General features: G+C 36.3%; 1 protein-coding gene across 1 annotated transcript in view; it reads left to right on the top strand.

Annotated features, from left to right (window-relative positions):
* DRD3 (dopamine receptor D3) overlaps nt 1-1714 on the top strand; it is a 75070-nt gene extending 73356 nt beyond the window's left edge. Inside the window, exon 8 of the mRNA XM_074214558.1 lies at nt 820-1714. Within this exon, the coding sequence (XP_074070659.1) occupies nt 820-1016 (197 nt within the window). The 3' untranslated portion in view covers nt 1017-1714. The remainder of the gene's footprint in view (nt 1-819) is intronic.
* Nucleotides 1715-20306: the final 18592 nt, after the last annotated feature.

The raw sequence follows: 20306 nt of genomic DNA, 5'->3' as shown, positions 1-20306 counted from the left end.
AACATATAATTATATTCATATATTCATTTCATGTGTCTTTTTTTCATTTTACTCATTGTTACTTTCTTACAAGTGAATCTTGTTGTTTTTTATTTTTTTGGCAAGGTAATAGGGTTAAGTGACTTGCCCAAGATCAAACAGCTAAGTAAGTATTAAGTATCTGAGGCTGAGATTTGAATTCAGGTTCTCCTGACTCCAGGGTTGGTGTCGTATCCACTGATCTATCTGATTCACTCACTTCCAGAGTCATCTCTAGTCATCCTGATTCATATCTGACCAGTTGAACCAGATGACTGGAGGAGAAAGTGAGGTTGGTGACTTAGCACAGCCTCCCCCTCACTCAAATCTAACTCATGTGTCTGTGGAGGCATCACTTCCCCTGATATCTACTTTGAAGACAAAGGATAAACATTATCATATTCATTTATATGTTCATTTGATTTAATAATAGAAGCAGTATATTGTACAGGAGAAAGAGCCCCTGGTTCTTTGGGGTCAAATCCCACCTCTGACACTTAGTAACCATATGACATTGAGCAAGAAACTTAACTTTCCTGGATCTCAGTTTTCTAATCGGTAAAATGAGGGGATTTGGATAAGATGACACCTAAGGTCTCTCATAGCAATACATCTATGAATCTGTGGTGATGATGATGCTTCAGAGGGATATTAAGAACCAGTAAAGAGACACCTGGGAACTAAAAAACTTGGGAAAGGACAGAAGATTGAAAGATTCAAAGGTATATGGTTTTGATATATACTGTGGCAAAGTATGAAATGAAAGTTCTAACTTGTTTGCTTTCTCATTTTGAAACCTAGGGGCTTTCATTGTCTGCTGGCTCCCTTTCTTCTTGACTCACATCCTCAACACTCATTGCCAGGCCTGCCACGTACCTCCAGAGCTCTACAGTGCTACCACATGGCTGGGTTATGTGAACAGCGCCCTCAATCCTGTGATCTACACCACATTCAATGTAGAGTTCCGCAGAGCTTTCCTCAAAATACTATCTTGCTAAAGACAGAAGAGAAGAGTTGTCAGCTTCCCTGGCCTCTCTAGGGACAGTGAGGATTGAAACTCCATAGGTGGGGCACTCAGAAGCCTCAGCTACACTTTAGGCTTTCCTCTGCCAGACTCCTTCACATCTTTGTATTATAACTGTCTTCTCAACTTCAGTAGATTATGTCTTCAATCCATTCTTCACAGAAATACCCAAGTAATTTTCTTAATGTGACACTGATTACATGACTCCTACACTCAAATCTTCAGGTGTCTCCATTGCTTTTGGAATAAAATTTAAACTCCTTATCCTGGCATTTAAGAATCTCCACAGTTTGGTTCCAGACTGCCTTTCCAGTCTTAACTGACATTATTCTGCTTCATAACCTGTATGTTTTAGCCAAATAGGATTACTTGCTTACCCTTTTTCTTGTCTTGTTCTCTTCTAGTGTCATTTTTTTTTTGCTCATGTCACCACCCTCTCCCTGGGATGGATTATTCTCCACCCCATCTCTGCCTGTTAAAATATTTCCTTTTCTTCAAGACACAACTCAAACAGTATTTCCTACATGAATTTTTGCCAGATCTCCCTTTCCTCAAATCTTCTCAAAGCACTTTAGTCTAGTTCTCTTCCTTTTCCTTATCACATTATACAATATATTTATTAATCTATGTGTCAGATAGTCTGGTAATCTTGTAATGAGTAATATATTTGTAAAGCACTTAACTCAGACCTAAAACATAGTAGGTCTTAATAAAAAAAACTTGTTCCTCTCCCCCCATTATATTATAAACATCCTGAAGCTAGGGTGTCCTATCCTGTCATATTTATTGTTCAATATGTATATTCTTGTAATCTCTTCATAAATTGTAAATTCCCTGAATCTAAAGATTTCTCCCTCCCATGAGACTGTAATTTCCCCAACTGCCCATTAGATTATTAAATCTTGGAAGCTAGGAATTTTTGTTGTTGTTTTTTATTTTTGAATCCTCAGAACTTGTCACAAAGTAAGTGTTAATAAACGCTGGTCAACTCGAGGATTTGGGATCTCTTCAAATGGCAGGAGAGAGCAAGTAACGTAAGTCACTCCATAAAAGATATACTATACCTTATTTCCAGGTGAAATCTAAAAACACTTGTTATTTTTCTTTTTTTTAGATAATTAGAGAGGGGATGAGAATGGCAAACAATAATTCTCAAAAAAAGAGCTTAATTTTAAACATTAAACAAAAAGCAATCTGAAGCATAACTGGACAGAGAGTGAACAGATATCATCATTCATATTGAACCATTACTCCTTGAAATGTCAACCAGTGACCCCAGCCATGGCAATGTTATACAGTATATTCAGCACTAACTACACAGAGGAAATATTTTTCACTCATCACATAGTAATAAAAATAGGGAAACCTTCCTTTCAGCAGCACATAATTCCCATAGGAGAGTGACAGCATGAGTAAGTCACTTTATGGACATAGAGACCTAGAAATCACTATGTAAGAATAATAAGACCATAGATTTAGACTTGAAAGGAACCCAAGATACTATGTAGTCCAATCTTCTCATTATACAAATGAGAAAACTGAGACCCTGGAAAGCTGAATGTGTTGTCCAAGGTCACAGAAATAGTAAGTGTCAGAAGCAAAATCTGAGCCCAGGTTCTCTGACTTCAGTCAGTGGTTTTTATACTCTACCACAAGAGAGCTCATGTTTCTCCAAGAAGCAAGAATTACCTTGGGATTCAAATCTAAACCCATGATCTGGATAATACCAATACCATTGTTGAGACCCACTGAAGCCCAGCCCTGCCAGACCTCCTGAGGAAGTAAAGCACTTTGGGGGTTGCCCACCTTGCTTCCTTGACTACCAGGGCAAACAAGTATCACCAAGCACAAATCAAGCACTAACACTATAGTGGGAATTTTTATCCTTCATCATTTTAGGTGTCTATAAATCCCAGTGACTGTTAAATGTCAACTCAGCTCCAGTGCCTAAGATTTTCCTTAGCCCAAGCCTACATATTCAGTTCTATAAATACAAAGATTGGGGCAGCTATGTGGCACAGGGAATAAAATGCTGGCTCTGGAGTCAGGGAGACTCATTTTCCTGAGTTCAAATCTGACCTCAGACACTTAGTCATGTGACCTCATAAAATAAGCCAGAGAAAGAAGTGGCAAACCACACTTGTATCTTTGCCAAAAATATCTCAAGGGGGATCATAAGGATTAAGACATGACTAAAATGACTAAACAACAAAACAATGTATAAAGATGAAACCAAGGCAGTGATAGCCCATAGATGTTATTAAATCTATAAGTAATATTGGCCCATCTATGTCACATTAAAAGAAAACAATTTCCTGACTACATATGTGGAATATTATGTGCCACCCCCAGGAAAGGGAAACTGATAGGATTTAGTAGTAGGCCTCCAGAATCCCCATGTTCTTCTGACATTACAAAAGAGGGTCTTCTTGTCTTGATCAAAATGAACTATCCCTGGGCTATCTCTTAACCTAATTCTTACAGAATCCCTGAAGGGCATGACTTTGACTTGCTCTGGTTCCCCAGAGGAATGCCAGCTGTAAGGAGGGAGAGGAACAGCAATGTGCTGGTAAATGTTTAACAACTGGTTCTCCAAAAAAAAATGCTCACAGGACATTCTTTAAAGTCTACTCTGTATTATTAACATTTTCTCCTATGCTTTTTAAACTCTAAACAATCAACAAAATGCCTGATTTATAGCATTTAGTGATTTCCAAGGTACAAATGCTCCCACTGAAAATGTAAAAATCAGCTCAAACTGGCATGAGTTAGCTCTAGCACCTCCCTAGAGAGAAAAGACTTGGCTTGCCCAAAGTTGCCCATGGCCTCTCTGTTCTTTAAAATTTTATTTATTGAAGGCAATGGGGTTAAGTGACTTGCCCAAGGTCACACAGCTAGGCAATTATTAGGTGCCTGAGGTCAGATTTGTACTCAGATCCTCCTGACTCCAGGGCCTGTGCTCTATCCATTGTACCACCTAGCTGCCCTGTCCCTGGCCTCTCACTGGGGACTGAGAAACAGTCTGACATAGATAGATTAGACAGACAGGCAGGCAGGCAGGCAGGAAGAAGACAGACAGACAGATAGACAGTCAGATAAATGAGAGAGACAAAGACAGAGACAAAGAGACAGGCAGAGACAGAGACAGACAGAGACAGAGACAAAGAGACAGAAACAGGAAGGGGGGAAAGAGGGAGGAAGGCAAACAGGGAAAGAAAAAGAGACATAGGGAAAGGAGGGAGAGAAAGAGAGAGAGAGAAGGAATGAATAAGTGAGTGAGAGGAAATAATGATTAGGTAGCTGTTTTGGCCTTCATTCTGAAGACCACGACATCAGGGAGATGATGCTGTGATAAGGATATGAATTGGATTTTGAGTGAGGGGATGCCATGCTAAGTCACCAGCCATACTTTCTCTTCCAGAGCCATCTGGGTCCAGTGGTCATGTATGAATCAGGATAACTGAAGATTACCTTGGATGCGAGACAATCAAAGTGAAGTGACTTGTCTGTGTTGAGAATACGAATGCAAGCAAAAATAGACAGCATCTCCCCTCAAGGAGCTTACATTGTAAACAGTGAGACAATATATAAAAGGAATCTTCCAAGTAGTGTAGGGTGTAAAGGGAAGGATACTCATCTGGGAGCAAAGCTGCTAGTGAGGAGATGGAAAAGTGTGGAGGGTCATAAGTGGAACTGGGAGAAAAGAGGATTTGGAAAGTTTGAGCACTTGATGAAATGATAATTCCAAACAGAAATTCAATAACATGAGCAAAGGGATCAGGAACAAAGATATCTTCAGGGCAAGAAGGCTAAGAAAAGAGCACTGGACTTGAGGTCAAATTAATATGACTTGAAATCCCACCTCTGATATTTCCTATTGTGTTCCTACTTATGTGTCCCCAAATGGCAAGTCATTTTATGTTTTTAGTGCTCCAGACAACAAATGTTGATCTACATTGCTTAGAAGGAATTTTCTACCTGGGAGTTCCATACATCAACGAAATCATAGGCCCAGACCCTTTCCTCCTTAAAAAAAAAAAAAATACCACCTGTATAGAGCTCACAGGTTATGAGGCTCAAATGAGAAAATATATGTAAAGTGCTCTGAAAAACTTAAAAGACCACATCAATGTCAGTTATTCGTACATATTCTGTAGCTTTCCAAGGTAGCTAATTTCAATGACAGGCTTTCTTATTTCTTGAGGACTTTTTTTGTATTAGTCAAGGTAGCTTCCAAAGGGAACAAAGTCCATTTTCTCATGGATCCCTATTCTTGCTAGAACATGACACCCTGCATAGACTCTTTTTTTTCAGGTTTTTTTTTTTGCAAGGCAAATGGGGTTAAGTGGCTTGCCCAAGGCCACACAGCTAGGTAATTATTAAGTGTCTGAGACCGGATTTGAACCTAGGTACTCCTGACTCCAAGGCCGGTGCTTTATCCACTATGCCACCTAACCGCCCCCTGCATAGACTCTTTACAAGACTCTTATTCTTCATTGAGTCACTCTTTCCATTCTGTCTAGGGTCTATTCCAGCCCAACCTTCCTTGTGTCTTGAACTCCAGAATTTGCCCAAAATAGGGTTCTCAGAGAGCTACAGTTTTTCCAAGGCAAAGCACCTTGTTTTCATCCTTGACATTTCTTTTTTTGGAGTTATCATAAAGGAAAGTCTTTGTATCATTTTAAAATTTGTAATTATTGAATTTTAATAATTCGAAGCACATTAGAATCAATCTGTAACTGTCCCTTCAAACAACATTTTAAGGGCATTTTCTCCTTGCCATTTATCTTCTTGCCTACTGTAGTCATTTTTTGTCTACAACAGTATTTGAAATAAAAATTAATTGTGTCTAATTGTGTAATGCAATTGCGTCAGATTTTAATAAATGTGCTTTCAAATGGCATCTCTCAGGCCTTTAGGCCTTCCACCGAACTTTAACAAACATTTATTAAGTAACAACTATGGGCAATGTACTCTGTTAGACCCTGGGGTCATAAAGATGAAAAATAATTGTCATCCTCTTGTCTGGGGGCAAAAGAAGGCTTCAAAGTGCTCTAAGAAAATTTGAGAAAAGACAATGGGGGGGGAGGGAGAAAATGAAGGAGGTGACTAGGAATGTATTCTCATGTTAAAAAAAAAGTTTGAGGGTGAGGAGGATTCAGTTCCAAGGATAGTTCAGTTACTATTATACTGGGAGAAAAGATAACCTAGTCTCCAGATTCTGCACTTTAGTTGGGTGTTTTCTGAGAAAGTTACCAATGCTTGGGAAACTTGGGAATACTAGTCCTGTAGGTGGTAACCCTAAGGGTTACAGAATGACACAGGTTGCAGAATATGGCAAGGCTACTATAGTGAAGGCAAATGACACAAGGATGAAGTGCCTGCTAAGTGTCAATATCCTGGGCTAAAAATTTCATTCACTCTATGATAGTCATGGCTTTGAGAGGAACTTATCTGGAGCTTTAATAAAAAGGATCTCAAATAGCTCTGAGTATGAGCTAGGTGCATTTCAGAAATGCTGAGGAATGCTTGGAGATATATAAAAGATAGGATAAGACAGGAATATCTAGATTTACAGTCTAGTTTGACAGTAAAATAAGCTGTCATATCAGGGAGACTTTATACACTATGTTATATACTACATTAAGAATCTATATTGGGCAGCTAGGTGGCGCAGTGGATAAAGTACAGGCCCTGGAGTCAGGAAGTACCTGGGTTCAAATCCAGTCTCAGACACTTAATAATTACCTAGCTGTGTGGCCTTGGGCAAGCCACTTAACCCCATTTGTCTTGCAAAAAAAAAAAAAACCTAAAAAGAAGAATCTATTTTATTCTGTTGGCAAAAGGGAGTCACTTAAGTGAATTTTTGAGCAGGGAAGTAATATGATCATATCTATGTATTTGGAAGATTATTTTGGATGTTTTTTAGGATAAACCAGAGAGAGCAGAAAGCTAGAGACCAGTTATGAGTCCATTATGATAGTTTAAAGGAAAAGTAATAGGGTTATAATCTAAGATGATGCCAATGAGAGTAGAGATGGGAATGGATTTAGAGAAATTATAGAGGCAGAAGAGCCAGGACTTGGCAATTAATTATATGTTGAAGCTGAAAGAGAGAGAAATCAAGTATAACTCTAATTCAAGTCTGAAAAACTAGAACAGATAGATATAAGGAAATTCAAAGGAGAAGCAAAATTGGGGATGGGAGGATGAGTCCAGAATCATAAAATTTGAAAATTAGAAAGTAGTCATCTACTCCATCTCATATCCAAAAGGAATCTTCAACATAACACACTGATGTGGACATCCTGTCTCTGACTAAAGACTGTCAAGGAAAGAAAACTCACCACCTCTCAAGGTAGTTCATTACACTTTTGGATAACTCTTAGAAATTATTAGGAAGATATTTATGACATTATTTTGGACCTGTAGAGATTAAAACACCAAGGGGAAAATCCAGTGGGAATGTCAAACAGACTAAATTCACACAAATCAACAGCATCCATTGTCTACTATCAACAAAGCTCAACAGGAAAAGATAAATTCCATTGAAAATAATACTATGATCCTCAATTAAACACACAAATTAAAAATCCTTAAAAAATTAAAAATTAGATTAATAATATTAAATGTAAGAAAACTACTGAATAAATAAAAATAGGAGTTGATTTTATTAGAAAATGAAATAAACCATTGTATCAACATAATTTAAAAAGAGAGAAAAAACCAAAATACTATCAAAAGGATTTCAAGAATGAAAAGGATGAATATACTACTACTGAGAATAAAACTAAAGCAATCAATAAGAATTATTTTGTTCAATTATATACCAATAAATTTAACATTTAAAGTGAATTGGGGGCGGCTAGGTGGCGCAGTTGGGGCGGCTAGGTGGCCCAGTGGATAAAGCAGCGGCCCTGGAGTCAGGAGTACTTGAGTTCAAATCCGGTCTCAGACACTTAATAATTGCCTAGCTGTGTGGCCTTGGGCAAGCCACTTAACCCCATTTGCCTTGCAAAAACCTAAATAATAATAATAATAATAATAATAATAAAGTGAATTGAAAGATAACTTGCAATAACAGAAACTACTTAAATTAACAGAAGAGGAAATAGAATATCTAAATAAATCTGTTTCAGAAAAAGAAATTGAATAAGTCATAAATGAGCTTGCTAAAAGAAAAAAAAAGAACTCAAGGGCCAGTTGAATTTGCAAGTGAATTCTACCAAACATTTAAACATCAACTAATTCCAATAGCAAAATAAATCAATTAGAATAATAGGGAAAGGTATCCTACCAAAGTACTTTTTTGAAGCAAATATTGTACTGAAATCTAAACAAGGAAGAGCAAAACAGAAAAAGAAAATTAAAAGCCAATATCACTAATGAAGATGGATTCAAAAACTCCTAAAAAAAAATACTAGTTAGAAGACTACAACAATGTATCACAAATATTATACATTGTGACCAAGTAGGATTTTTACCAGAATGCAGGGATGACAACATAAGGAAAATTATTAATATAGTTAATTATGTCAGTAACAAAAGTAACAACATTCATATGATTTTTATCAATAGATATAGGGAAAAGATTTTGAGAAAACACCACACATTCCCAATTGAAAGCATAGATATAAGTGGATTTTTCCTTAAAATTTTAAGAATCTTCTACCTAAAACCATCAACAAGCTTTATTTGCAATGGGGATAAACCAGAAACCTTCCCAAAAAGACCAGGAGCAAAAGAAGGATGCCTATTACCATTATTCAATATTTTATTAGAAATGTTAGCAATAGCAATGAAAGAAAAAGTAATTTAAAAAATCAGAATGAGTAATGGGGTAATTTAACTCTATGTTTGCATTTATTTTTGATGGTATTCTTGGGAAATCCTAAAGATTCAACTAAAAATCCCATTAAAATTAATAATTTTATCAAAGTAGCAGGATATAATATAAACAGACATAAATTTTCAGCATTGATACCCCATTTAAAATAACCTTAGGCAGTATAAAATGGAAGTATACCTACCAAGATAAACCCAGAAACTACAAGAACACAATTATAAAATTCTTTCTATACAAAGTCAGATTTAAACAATTGAATAAATTTTAATTGTTCATAGGTGTGCAAAGTCAATATAATAAAAATGCCAAATCTACTTAAACTGTTCTACAATGTTATCCCAATTCAATGACCAAAAGACTATTTTATTAAATTAGAAAAAAATAATAACAAAATTCAATTGGAAAATAAAAGATAAGAATATAAAAGGAATTAATAGAAATATGTATATAAGGGGAATTAGCAGTACCAGATCTTAAACTATATGATGCATAATTATCAAAACTATAAGGTAACAACTAAGAAATAGAAAGGTAGATCAGTGGAATGGAGTAGACATATAACACATGCTAGCAAATGATTAGAGTAACCTTGTTTTTGACAAATGTAAAGATTTAAACTTTGGGGATTAGAATTCACTATTTGATGAAAATTGAGGAGAAAATTGGAAAGCACTCTAGCAGAAATTGGGTATATACTAATATCGTGCACCATTTACCAAGATGAGGTCAAAATGGATACATGATCCAAATATAAAGGAAAGTTGTCATAAGTAAATGAATTTGGAGTATATTACCTATCAGAATTATGGATAGGAGAAGAATTTATGAATAAGCAAGAGACAGCATTTTGAGCTATAAAATGAATACTTTAGTACACTAAATTAAAAAGGGGTTGCACAAATAAAGCTAAGCAACCAAGATTAGAAGGAAATCAAAACTTTGGGGGGTGGAATTTTATAGATAATTTTTCAGATAAAACTTTTCTATCACAAATATATTGATGGGATCAGATAGGTGGTGCACTGGATAGAGCACCAGCCTGGAGTCAGCAGGACCTGAGGTCCAATCTGGCTTCAGAAACATAATTCTAGGTTAGCTGTGTGACCTTGGGCAAATCACTTAACCCCATTGCTTTGCAAAAACCAAAAATATATTGGGAACTTTGTCAAATTTATAAAAATGTGAATCATTTCCCAATTGCTAAATGGTCAAAAGATATGCACAGATAGTTTGTGAAAGAAAAAAATCAAAGTTTTTATATATATATATATATATATATATGTGTGTGTGTATATATATATATAATGTATGTATATATATTCATATTAAAATGCTCTCAATCACTATTATTTACAGAAATGCAAAATAAAACAACTTTGAGATACCATCTCATACCTATTAGATTGTTTAAAATGAAAGAAGGGGAAAATGACAAATGTTAGAGGGGATGTGAAAAAAATTGGAATACTAAACCTCTGGAATTATAAACTGATCCAACTATTTTGGAGAGCAGTCTGGAATAGAGCTGCATATCCTTTGACCAGCAATAACATTATTAAGTTTGTTTCCTAAGGTGATCAGAAAAAAAGCAAAATAACGTATATGTTCTAAAATATTTTTAGAAGCTTTCTTTTTGATGGCAAAGAACTGAGAAATGAGGAGATGCCCATTAATTGGGGGGGATGGCTAAACAAGTTGTGATGTGTGATTGGGATGAAATACTACCATGCTATAAAAATGATGAACAGGGGTGGCTAGGTAGCACAGTGGATGAAGCACCGGCCCTGGAATCAGGAGTACCTGGGTTCAAATTCTGTCTCAGACACTTGATAATTACCTAGCTGTGTGGCTTTGGGCAAGCCACTTAACCTCATTTGCCTTGCAAAAAAAAAACAAAACCTAAAAACAAAAATGATGAGCAGATTGATTTTAGAAATCATGTCAAGAAATGAGACAATGAACAATTAAATATATAGTATGTAGCAGTAATATTGTTTGTGGAGGACAAAATTTTTCTGAGTATTATAAATTCTTAAATCATCTACAAAGTATATATGAAGAAAGATGCTATCTATACACCTTCAGAGAGAGAACTGATAAGTGAAAGTGTATATAGTATGGCTTCACACACATACATGCACACTCTCAAATTATATCTTTGTCAAATGATGACTTTCTATACAATTTATAAAATATTTGGGAAATTATCTACCATGACATATTCAGTAACTGAAAGAATACATTACAAAATACTAAATATAGAGAAGACCTAAATGTGGAGAAAAATTAATTGTTTATGTTAATATAGCAAAAATGACAATACTAACTAGATTAGTCTAAATTAATTTAATCTAAATATTTGGGATCATATCAATCAAACTACCAATGAATTATTTTATAGAGTTAAAAAAATAATTGTGAAAATCATCTGAAAGAAAAAAAGAATGTGAAGAAAAATAATGAAAAAAAATTGAGCACACAGTCCTTCATGCCCTACCCATTCTGAGTGATTCTATTCTATATCCTCCCATAAGGTCACCACAGAGAATTCATTCAATGTGCTGTGTGTCTTCTTCTAGCTTTCTTAATATTACATGGATACAAATGTAAGAGATTTTAATGACCAATACCATATATCCCTCCATGAGTAGCTACTAATACCTTTAATCCCTTGATTTATTTTCTTCTAAGTTAAAATAATCTTCCCTAGTGGCACAGCTAAGTGTTGCAGTGGATAGAGAGCTGAACTTCTTGTCAAAAAGACCTGAATGCAAACTCAGTCTCACACTTGCTAACTGTGTACCCTTGGGAAAGTCATTAATCTGTCAGTCTTAGTTTCCTCAACTCCAAAATGAAGATAATATCAGTATCTACCTCTCAGAGTTGTTAAGAGGATCAAATAAGATATTGGTGAAATGCTTACCAAGTGACTGGCACCTAGCAATCATTAAATACTTGTGTCCATAGTCCTTCTTTCCTTCCTTCCCTCTCTTCTTTTTTCTTTCTTTCTTTCTGTCTTCCCCTCCTTCCTTTCTTCCCTCTATCCTTCAATCTTTCCCTCCTTTCTTTCTGACCTTTTTCCTTCCTTCCTTTCTTCTCTCCTTCCTTTTCTTTGTCCCTGTCCCTTTTCCTTCCTTCCTTCCCTTCTTCTATCCTTCCTTCCTTCCTTACCTCCTTCTATCCTTCCTTTCTTCTTTCCTTCCTTCCTTCCATCTTTTCTTCCTTCTATGCTTTCTTTCTTCCATTCTTCTATCCTTCCTTCCTTCTCTCCCACCTTCCGTTTTTCATAGTGAAGCAATGCAATACAGTCAGGAAGAGTAACAGATTTCAGGTCAAAGTTTAGTTACCTGGGTTCTAATCCTAGCTCTGTTAACTATTACTTGTACAACCTTGGGTAAATCACTTGGACCCTCTGAGCCTTAATCCTTCATCTATTAATTGAGGAAGTTGAACTGGACAGTCTCTGAGGTCCCTTTCAACTCTAAATCCTGTCTAAATCAACTCTCCCTGGTCCCCACCCGGCCCACACACACACTCTAAAACATATACTAGTTCCTGTGATTCTCAACACTTCCTGGTGCTTGAGATATCAGCTTTAAGCATACATTACAGTACGAACCCTCCTCTCTCTCTCTCTATAGCAGCCTATCAGAGATCGTGTCCTAGATAATGTCTTGGGTGTACAGCTGTTCTGGAAATTTCAGGATGCCTCATGATTCCCCATCTCATTAGAATGAAATTTGAATGGACAGAAAATAGTTTTTACTTCTGGGTTCTTTTAAAAAAAAAGTTTTGCAAAGAGGTCCTACCACCCATGTGGTCATTTCCAGAAATACTATGTCCCCTTTAATGGTGAAAAGGTAAGAGTAAGGGGCTTCTTGCTCGGAATGCCATAAATTTTTTGAATAATAATAACATGCATGATATCAACTTTATCAAAAAGTTATCTAATTTAAAAAGTTATCTAATGCAGGACAAGACCTGTCTTCTATTTGGGACAGCTATTCCACAAGGCATCACTTTCTGCAATCTCTCTCCTCCTGAAATTTCACCAAGCTATAGAAATCCAAACTAGATTTGCTCCTGGTTCTTCCCATCCAGGAAGAAGGATGGGTTGAATGAATTCGGAGTTGACACTGATTTACACTTGAAGCTTTACAGAATGTTTGGATCAAGAATCTCAGAAGGTTTAAGGCAGTTATACATGTTCTCCTGAATACCTCCCATTAGCACTGAACAAAAAGGCAAGATGTAAACAAATGGATGGATGGATGGATGGATGGAAGGAAGGAAGGAAGGAAGGAAGAAAGGAAGGAAGGAAGGATGGGTGGATGAATGTATTCAGCACTCAGTCCTGCACACTGATCACTAGATATGGGCTGACAAAAAAATTGAAAAAAAAAACTTAATTTGAATCAACATACAGAGAGCACAGAGGGGGTGACAGGCAATTAACCTGATTCCTCTTTCCTGCTGATGCTCTCTCCATCATTTTAGGAAGGGAATGAGTTACCATGGCTACCTCCTACCACAGTGGTGTAGTGAGAATAATCCTACCGTCAGTTAAGCACTGGTAGTGCCCACTGGCAGAGACATAACTAGGAAATATTGTGAAAGATCCTAAGGGCTCTTGTATCCATTTTCCCCACTCCTTCCTTTGCCTCTAGGCCCAAATCACAGATTTAAAATACAGGAAAATGACCCCCAACCCTATCCAACTCAAGACTACTCAGAAAGTTATATAGTCATTCAATAATACATATTGAGGTTCCATTGTCAGAGGTCCTATAGTAGAGGGATCTTGTATATACATTATCAGATATGTCCAATATGTGAATTTATTTTTCTTGGCTGCATTTATTATAAATTTATTAGAATTTATTATTATATATTTTGGGGGGTTGTGGAGAGTAGTAGGAAAAGTAGAATTGGTGATATAAAAGAAAGAAAAAAGAGCACATATGAATGTTTTAAAATATACAGAAATAAAAAAATACAAAGAAGAGAACAGAAAGAAATTCAGAAGGGGACACAGATAAGCTTGTCAGTGTTGGTATTACCATGTTAAAGTTAATGTATACATTATACTAGTCTGTTCGTAGATTGATGGTTTTTTGCATATAATTCTCAGTTTTTGCTCTTTGAACAGAGATATTCATGTTTGTTTACAAATCAAATTTATAATAGCACAAAAAAATTATCTGAGGCTACCAAGGTAATTAAAAGCCTTTCATCTGTCTCTTTACCTATCTTGGATTTCAGTTTCCCTCTATAATGTTTGTCCCTACCCCATTCAGTTTAAAGACCATCCTTTGTCTCTTAGAAAATGGAAGAAAATGGGAATTGAAATGGAAAAGCTATTTGAGACAAGACATTGTCCCTAACCCTGATTCAAGAGTCTAACTATAAATGGCAACCTAGATGTGAATGTGAAAATATTGGGAGTGTTTGCATTTTAACAGTAGCCAAAACCTTAAGCTAACTCTCTATTGGTTGAATCCTGGACCTTCTCCAACATGACTCCTGCCCAACCATTCTTTGAGAAATTATACTCTTTGAAATACTTAAAGGACTCTGCACAGCCAAGAATTCTTGGTCTCCAAGGAGAAGTTTTACATGGTACCCAAAGAAGTTTTGAAAGACTCTATTATTAAAATAATAAGGGTAACACCTTAATACACTAACACCCATCAGTAATATGATTAACCAAACTCAGCTGCCCTGGAAACATAATGGGAGACGGAAATGAAATACTACTCCAAATCCTGAGTAATTGCCAAAGCAACCTTGGGTAATTTAGTTAAGCCAGCTCAGATACCCTGGAAAGAGAATAAGAGAAGAGTACTCTTCCAAAGCCTGAGAAACCAGCAGGAAGTGCTGATATGAATGGTAAATGAACCCTTGGGATATTGGAGGAGAGAGAAAACAAATGGTAATGACTTCACCTTAAACCTGCTTGGAATTTAAGTTTATCTGTTGCAAGAAAGAGGAGTTCCTACAGATTCCCAGAAGTCTCTCATATAAGGTTTGGAATCATGTAGACCATCTTCCAAATCTTATGGGAAAATAGTAATTTTATAGTTGTTGTTGACTAATAAAGGAAAGTTGGTTCCCTGAGACAAATATTAATTGACATCTTCTGGAGGAAAAAAACAACAAAGTAGGGAGAGAGGAGCTGCAAAAAACAACAATCCTCATCTGCTGGAGAAAAAGCAGAATGGCTAACTCCCTAGATCCGGAAACAGAACCTCCAAGGATTTCTGAGATTATCTTGTCCAACCTCTTCATTATGAATTAGCAAACAAGGTCCAGGGAAGCCAACTGACTTGCCAGTGGTTACATAGATAAGTGACCATCAGAGGTAGGATCTGAACCCAAATCCTCTGATTCCAGAATCAATGCTGTTTCCATTATCCCTTCCTTTAGTAGGACTTCAATGAACCTATGAATGAGAACAACGACTAGCAATACAAGTTGAAAGTTGAAGCAAGTCAAGTTTTCTTTTTCTGAACTCTTGAATGAGCATTCATTACTTGCTATTAGTTACCTTTAATATTTTAATCTAATTTGCATTTTGCTATACCTGCACCCTGGGGTTGTTAAAGGAAAAAAAAAAGCATAATTTTGAAAAACAGAAGATGAAGAGTAAATATTAACGAAGAAAAATAACATCTATTTATTCATAAGGGAATCTCATAATGCTGATACTAAAATGACATTAATTAGTGTGACCAGAGAAAAGGGTAGCTAATTCTGCATCTGTGTGGTTCCTAAGTAGAGAAGAAAAGCATTGGTTTTGGGATCAGGAAAGTTGTCTGTTACTAATTACCTATCTGACTTTTAGGAAGTAATTTTATCTCTCTTGACTTTAGTTTACCCATCCGTGAGGTGAAGGTATCAAAGGAAATGATCTCTAAATTCTCTTACAACTCTAGATCCCTATGAAACACAATCATTTTTTTTCTCACATGAGCCTAAGGCACTTTAGGCAGGATTCCCTAACTTAGACAGCAATGCAATGAACTTAATTCAGAATCAGAATTAGACACTAAGATGTTGTTCCTATATTCTTTTGAAATAGGAAACTTGTCCTCTTGTGAAGCAAGACAAGTCATAGCTAAGAGAATTTGGTCAACAACATTTACTAAAGATGTTTGTGAAAATTTAGGCACTAAAGACAAAAAGACAAATCTAAATACTCCTGGTTCTCAATAGTTTTCAATCTACTGAGTGCCATAACATAAACATACTTATTTAGAGAGGGTGCTAATAACTGGAGGAAATCATGGAAGGCTTTATGGAGAAAGTGGCCCTGGAGTTGAGTCTTTAAAGATTTTGAAAAGCAGAGATAAGATAAAAGAGTAGCAGGAGAATGTCACCTGGAAAATACCTATGCTGAGGGATGGGAAATGGACAATGATTCAGGAGATGGAGTAGGTGGGAGATCTAATAAAGAGCAATGTCATAGAAGTGTATGGAGATGAGGGAGTAAGAATATACATAAGTATATACAGGATAAATATAAGGAAAACAAAGGCAAAATGGTTAAATACAAGTGAGTTTGAGAGTTCAGGAAATGCTTCATGTAGAAAATGGTACTTGAAGCAAGAGAGACTTTCTATGAGATAGAGAGAAGAGAGAGCACCTTTGGCATGGAGGACATGGAGTGTCCTATATCTGAGAAACTGTACTGTCAAATGTGAGGGGGAAGCATTGTTCAAAGAAACTGAAAAGATAGATTGGTGACATATTGTGAAGGGCTTTAAAAGCTAAGCAGAAGAGTTTATATATGATCCTATGGGTAACTGAGAGCCCCTGGAGTTGACTGAGTAAAATGACATTGTCAAAAGATGGAAGACATGGAGGAAAATTAATCTGGCAGCAGGGGAATGATGGACTAAAGAGGAGACACACTTGACGCAAATACCAAATAAGAGGTTGTTGCAATAATGTAGAAGACACAGGTGGTAACAGTGTGAGTAGAGAGAGGACAATAAAGCCAGAGGTATGGAGATGTTAATTTTGGCAACTGATTAGATATAGAATTAAAAGAAAGTATGAAATTGAGAAATCTGAGAGATTGGGAGAATAACCATGCTTTCATCAGAAACAGGGAAATTTAGAAGACTGGTATGTGTTTGAGAAAGATGATGAGCTATTTTACATATGAAGAACTTTGGTATATCCAGTTAGAAAAGTTGGATAAGCAATTGATAGTGTGAGATTTATTAAAACTCCTATGTACTAGGCGATGTGTCTATTATTCTTTGGGAAGGAGAATTCTACTGGTTACTTTCAAATCTGCAGAAATCTCTAATAGCCTTTCTTTTCAGAAATTATTATGGTACTTTGAAACAAGATGGTAACAAACTTCATTTAAAAAACTGTAATAGCCACAAAAGAACATTTAGTAGCTGTGGTAACATTTAATTTTCACCATACAAAAAATTAAAAGCAGAGATCTTACTAAGATGAATACTATTAAAACTATATGTTTGTATCATATGCATGATTGTTTTGTTTTGTTTCAACAATTTTTTTCTTTCCTTTTTCCTTTTGAACTTCAAACACCAAATAAAATGAACTTGTCCATAAAGTATAAAGAAGAGGACTTTACATGAAACTGGAGATCTCTATTAAGCCACAGTTTCCTTTTCTTTTAAAAGCTTAATGAATTCAACCATAACTTTCAAAGTTGTCCTCCTTGTCTATAATTCTTGTCATTATTATGATTAATTATGTTTATAGTTTTCCTGATATTGAAACAGTTCTGCATTCTTGGTATAAATTCAGTCTGATCATAGTGTATGATCTTTGTAATATATTGTTGAAATGTCCTTGCTGGTGTTTTGTTTTAAATATTTATATCAGTATTCATTTGGGAAATGGGTCAATAATTTTGTTCTCTGTTTTTGCTCTTCCTGGTTTAATTATCAATATATGTGGCATTGAAGAAATTTGATAGGATTCTTTCTTTACCTTTTTTTTCAAAGTTTACATTATATTGAAACTAATTGTTCTTTAAGTGTTTGGCATAATTCTCTTGTAAATATATCTGGTCCTTCCTAGATTGGTTCCCCCCTCTCCTTTCAGGGAGCTCTTTTATTTGTTCAGTTTCTTTTTCTAGAAGTGCATTCCTATACATTAAGCTATACATTTTCTATATGAAACTGAGACTGTATTTCATATTGCTCGCTTAAAAAAAATTCTACTGGTTACTTTCAAATCTGTCCTTTTCTGTGCTTCCTTTTGAACTTCTGTTCTCTTCTGTACATTATTTTTAAAATGCTATAATAGTCTGATTTGTCCTTATGAAGTAGTCGGGGACAGTCTGACCTTCCCTTTTAGTAGTATTTACTCTTCCAATTTTCTCAAAACCTCAGCTTTTTTTTTTTAGAGTATTACTAAGTACAATGAATTAATGTTCTCCTTGAATTGTAAATATGCATTTTAAAGGGGCCTATAAGACATAAGACATGTAACCCAAATGATGCTCCCTTCCTCAGAGGGAAGAGAGCACATTCTTCAGATGAACATCACCACCTCATCAATGCACTTTCAGTCCTATGGTCCTTGTCCATACCCTCTGTAAACCCTCAATATGAGGTCTAAAGAAATGGATTTTTGATGGGGGGGGGGGGGCTCAGGCCAGAGGACAGGGGTTTTTTAAGTTGGCATTAACTTATGGCCATTCATATCATACCACAAAGATCCTTTCTAGGTGATATTGAAAAGCACTGACTCAAACCTGTCTATAAAAATAAATGATCCTGGGAGGACCCATCCCCACCTTGGTGTTTGCCTCACTGGGCAGAAGCAAACTAAGTAAAAACTCTGTTCATTATGGTTCTCAGAGTTCTATGCCCTCCCTCCCCAGCTCCCCCACCCCGACAGAGCAACCTTGTCTCATTGTCAGAGGATGTGACAACTTGTGGATTTATCCAGTCAGAAATTTTCTGCCAAAACCAGCCTCCTTCCTCACAATATTGTATCCAGTAACTCCAAATCTTCATAATCCTTGGCACAATGGAGTTGGCAATCCACAAATGCATAAAACATGTTTGAATATTGTATAGCTGTCTTTATCCTTAATATAAAAGTGCAGGATAATTTAAAAAAATGCAGACTAAAACATACAACAATAAGGTTATACTTCTCCACCCTTTATGTCCCACCAGAAGGTAAAGAATCTTCTTGTGGAACTCAAGTTCTAGGAAATGCAGTTTGATTTTCATTAGTTCCCCATCACTGCATGCTCTGCAAGCAGGACAATGAATGTCTTGTTGTGGCTTGACCCTTGCTTTTAGAAGAGTTGAAGATTTGAAAAATGTAGGAACTATAGACTCTGAGTTGGGGATTTTCAAAAAAAATCTAATCTACAGGGGGCGGCTAGGTGGAGTAGTGGATAAAGCACCGGCTCTGGAGTCAGGAGTACCTGGGTTCAAGTCCAGTCTCAGACACTTAATAATTGCCTAGCTGTGTGGCCTTGGGCAAGCCACTAAACCCCGTTTGCCCTACAAAAAAACTAAAAAAAAAATCTAATCTACAATAAAAATCAAAGAGGCAGAACTCTGAGCCAATGACACTTTATTAAAGGTCCATGGCTCCCTCTAATGAAGTGGATCTCAGATGATTTAAGATGCCCCTTCCTTCAAGACTTTAGTTTTTGTAGTGCTGGACAATAAGGTGAAGCAGAAAATACAGAATTTCATTGGTTGATAGCTTTGCCCTTTGTTCTCTAGGTGGATCTACACAAAATGCAGATTCCCATTGGTTGACAAATGGGCTAGTGAGAAAATCTTAATAGACCTATCCTGGACCTTACAGGAGATCATAATAGACTCATGGAATTGGACTGAAAAACAGAAATCAAACATCTATATGGGCCAACAATAGAATGTTGTAGAATGACAGACTGCAGGCTGGCAACCAGGGTCATTCATTGGCTATGTGCTCATGGTCACATCCCCATGTTAGGTAATAGAGGGACGACAAGGATGGAGGGGCAACAAAAAAGTTGGGGGACTTTCCATATAATTGAGTCACCTCTGTCACACTGGGCTTCATTACCATAACAAGGCAAAACAAGGGTGGAGGTCCTCTAGTTAGCTTCCTATGATTAAGCAAGTGAACTCACAACCTGCAATTCACAGCTCTGGGACCTGACATGCAGAACTTATAATCACCACTCCTGTGGAATCAGATCAAACTAATTAATACTGATTGGAATAAAGTTAATCATCTATCACACTAGGTGTGAAACTGTCTCCAAAGGGAATTGAAACCCATAAGGATTGGTATTTTATTGATGCTAATTGTTTTTGACAGGATCTCTGACCTCTTCTCTCTTCTAGCCTTGATTAGTCCATCACAAAGTAAGGTAAGTAGACTCAGCAGCCAATCCTCATAAGGAACTGT

Source organism: Macrotis lagotis, chromosome 1 (assembly GCF_037893015.1).
Source record: "Macrotis lagotis isolate mMagLag1 chromosome 1, bilby.v1.9.chrom.fasta, whole genome shotgun sequence".
Taxonomy (NCBI): domain Eukaryota; kingdom Metazoa; phylum Chordata; class Mammalia; order Peramelemorphia; family Peramelidae; genus Macrotis; species Macrotis lagotis.
Note: the sequence above shows the minus strand (reverse complement) of the source record. Positions and strands in the feature narration are given on the sequence as shown.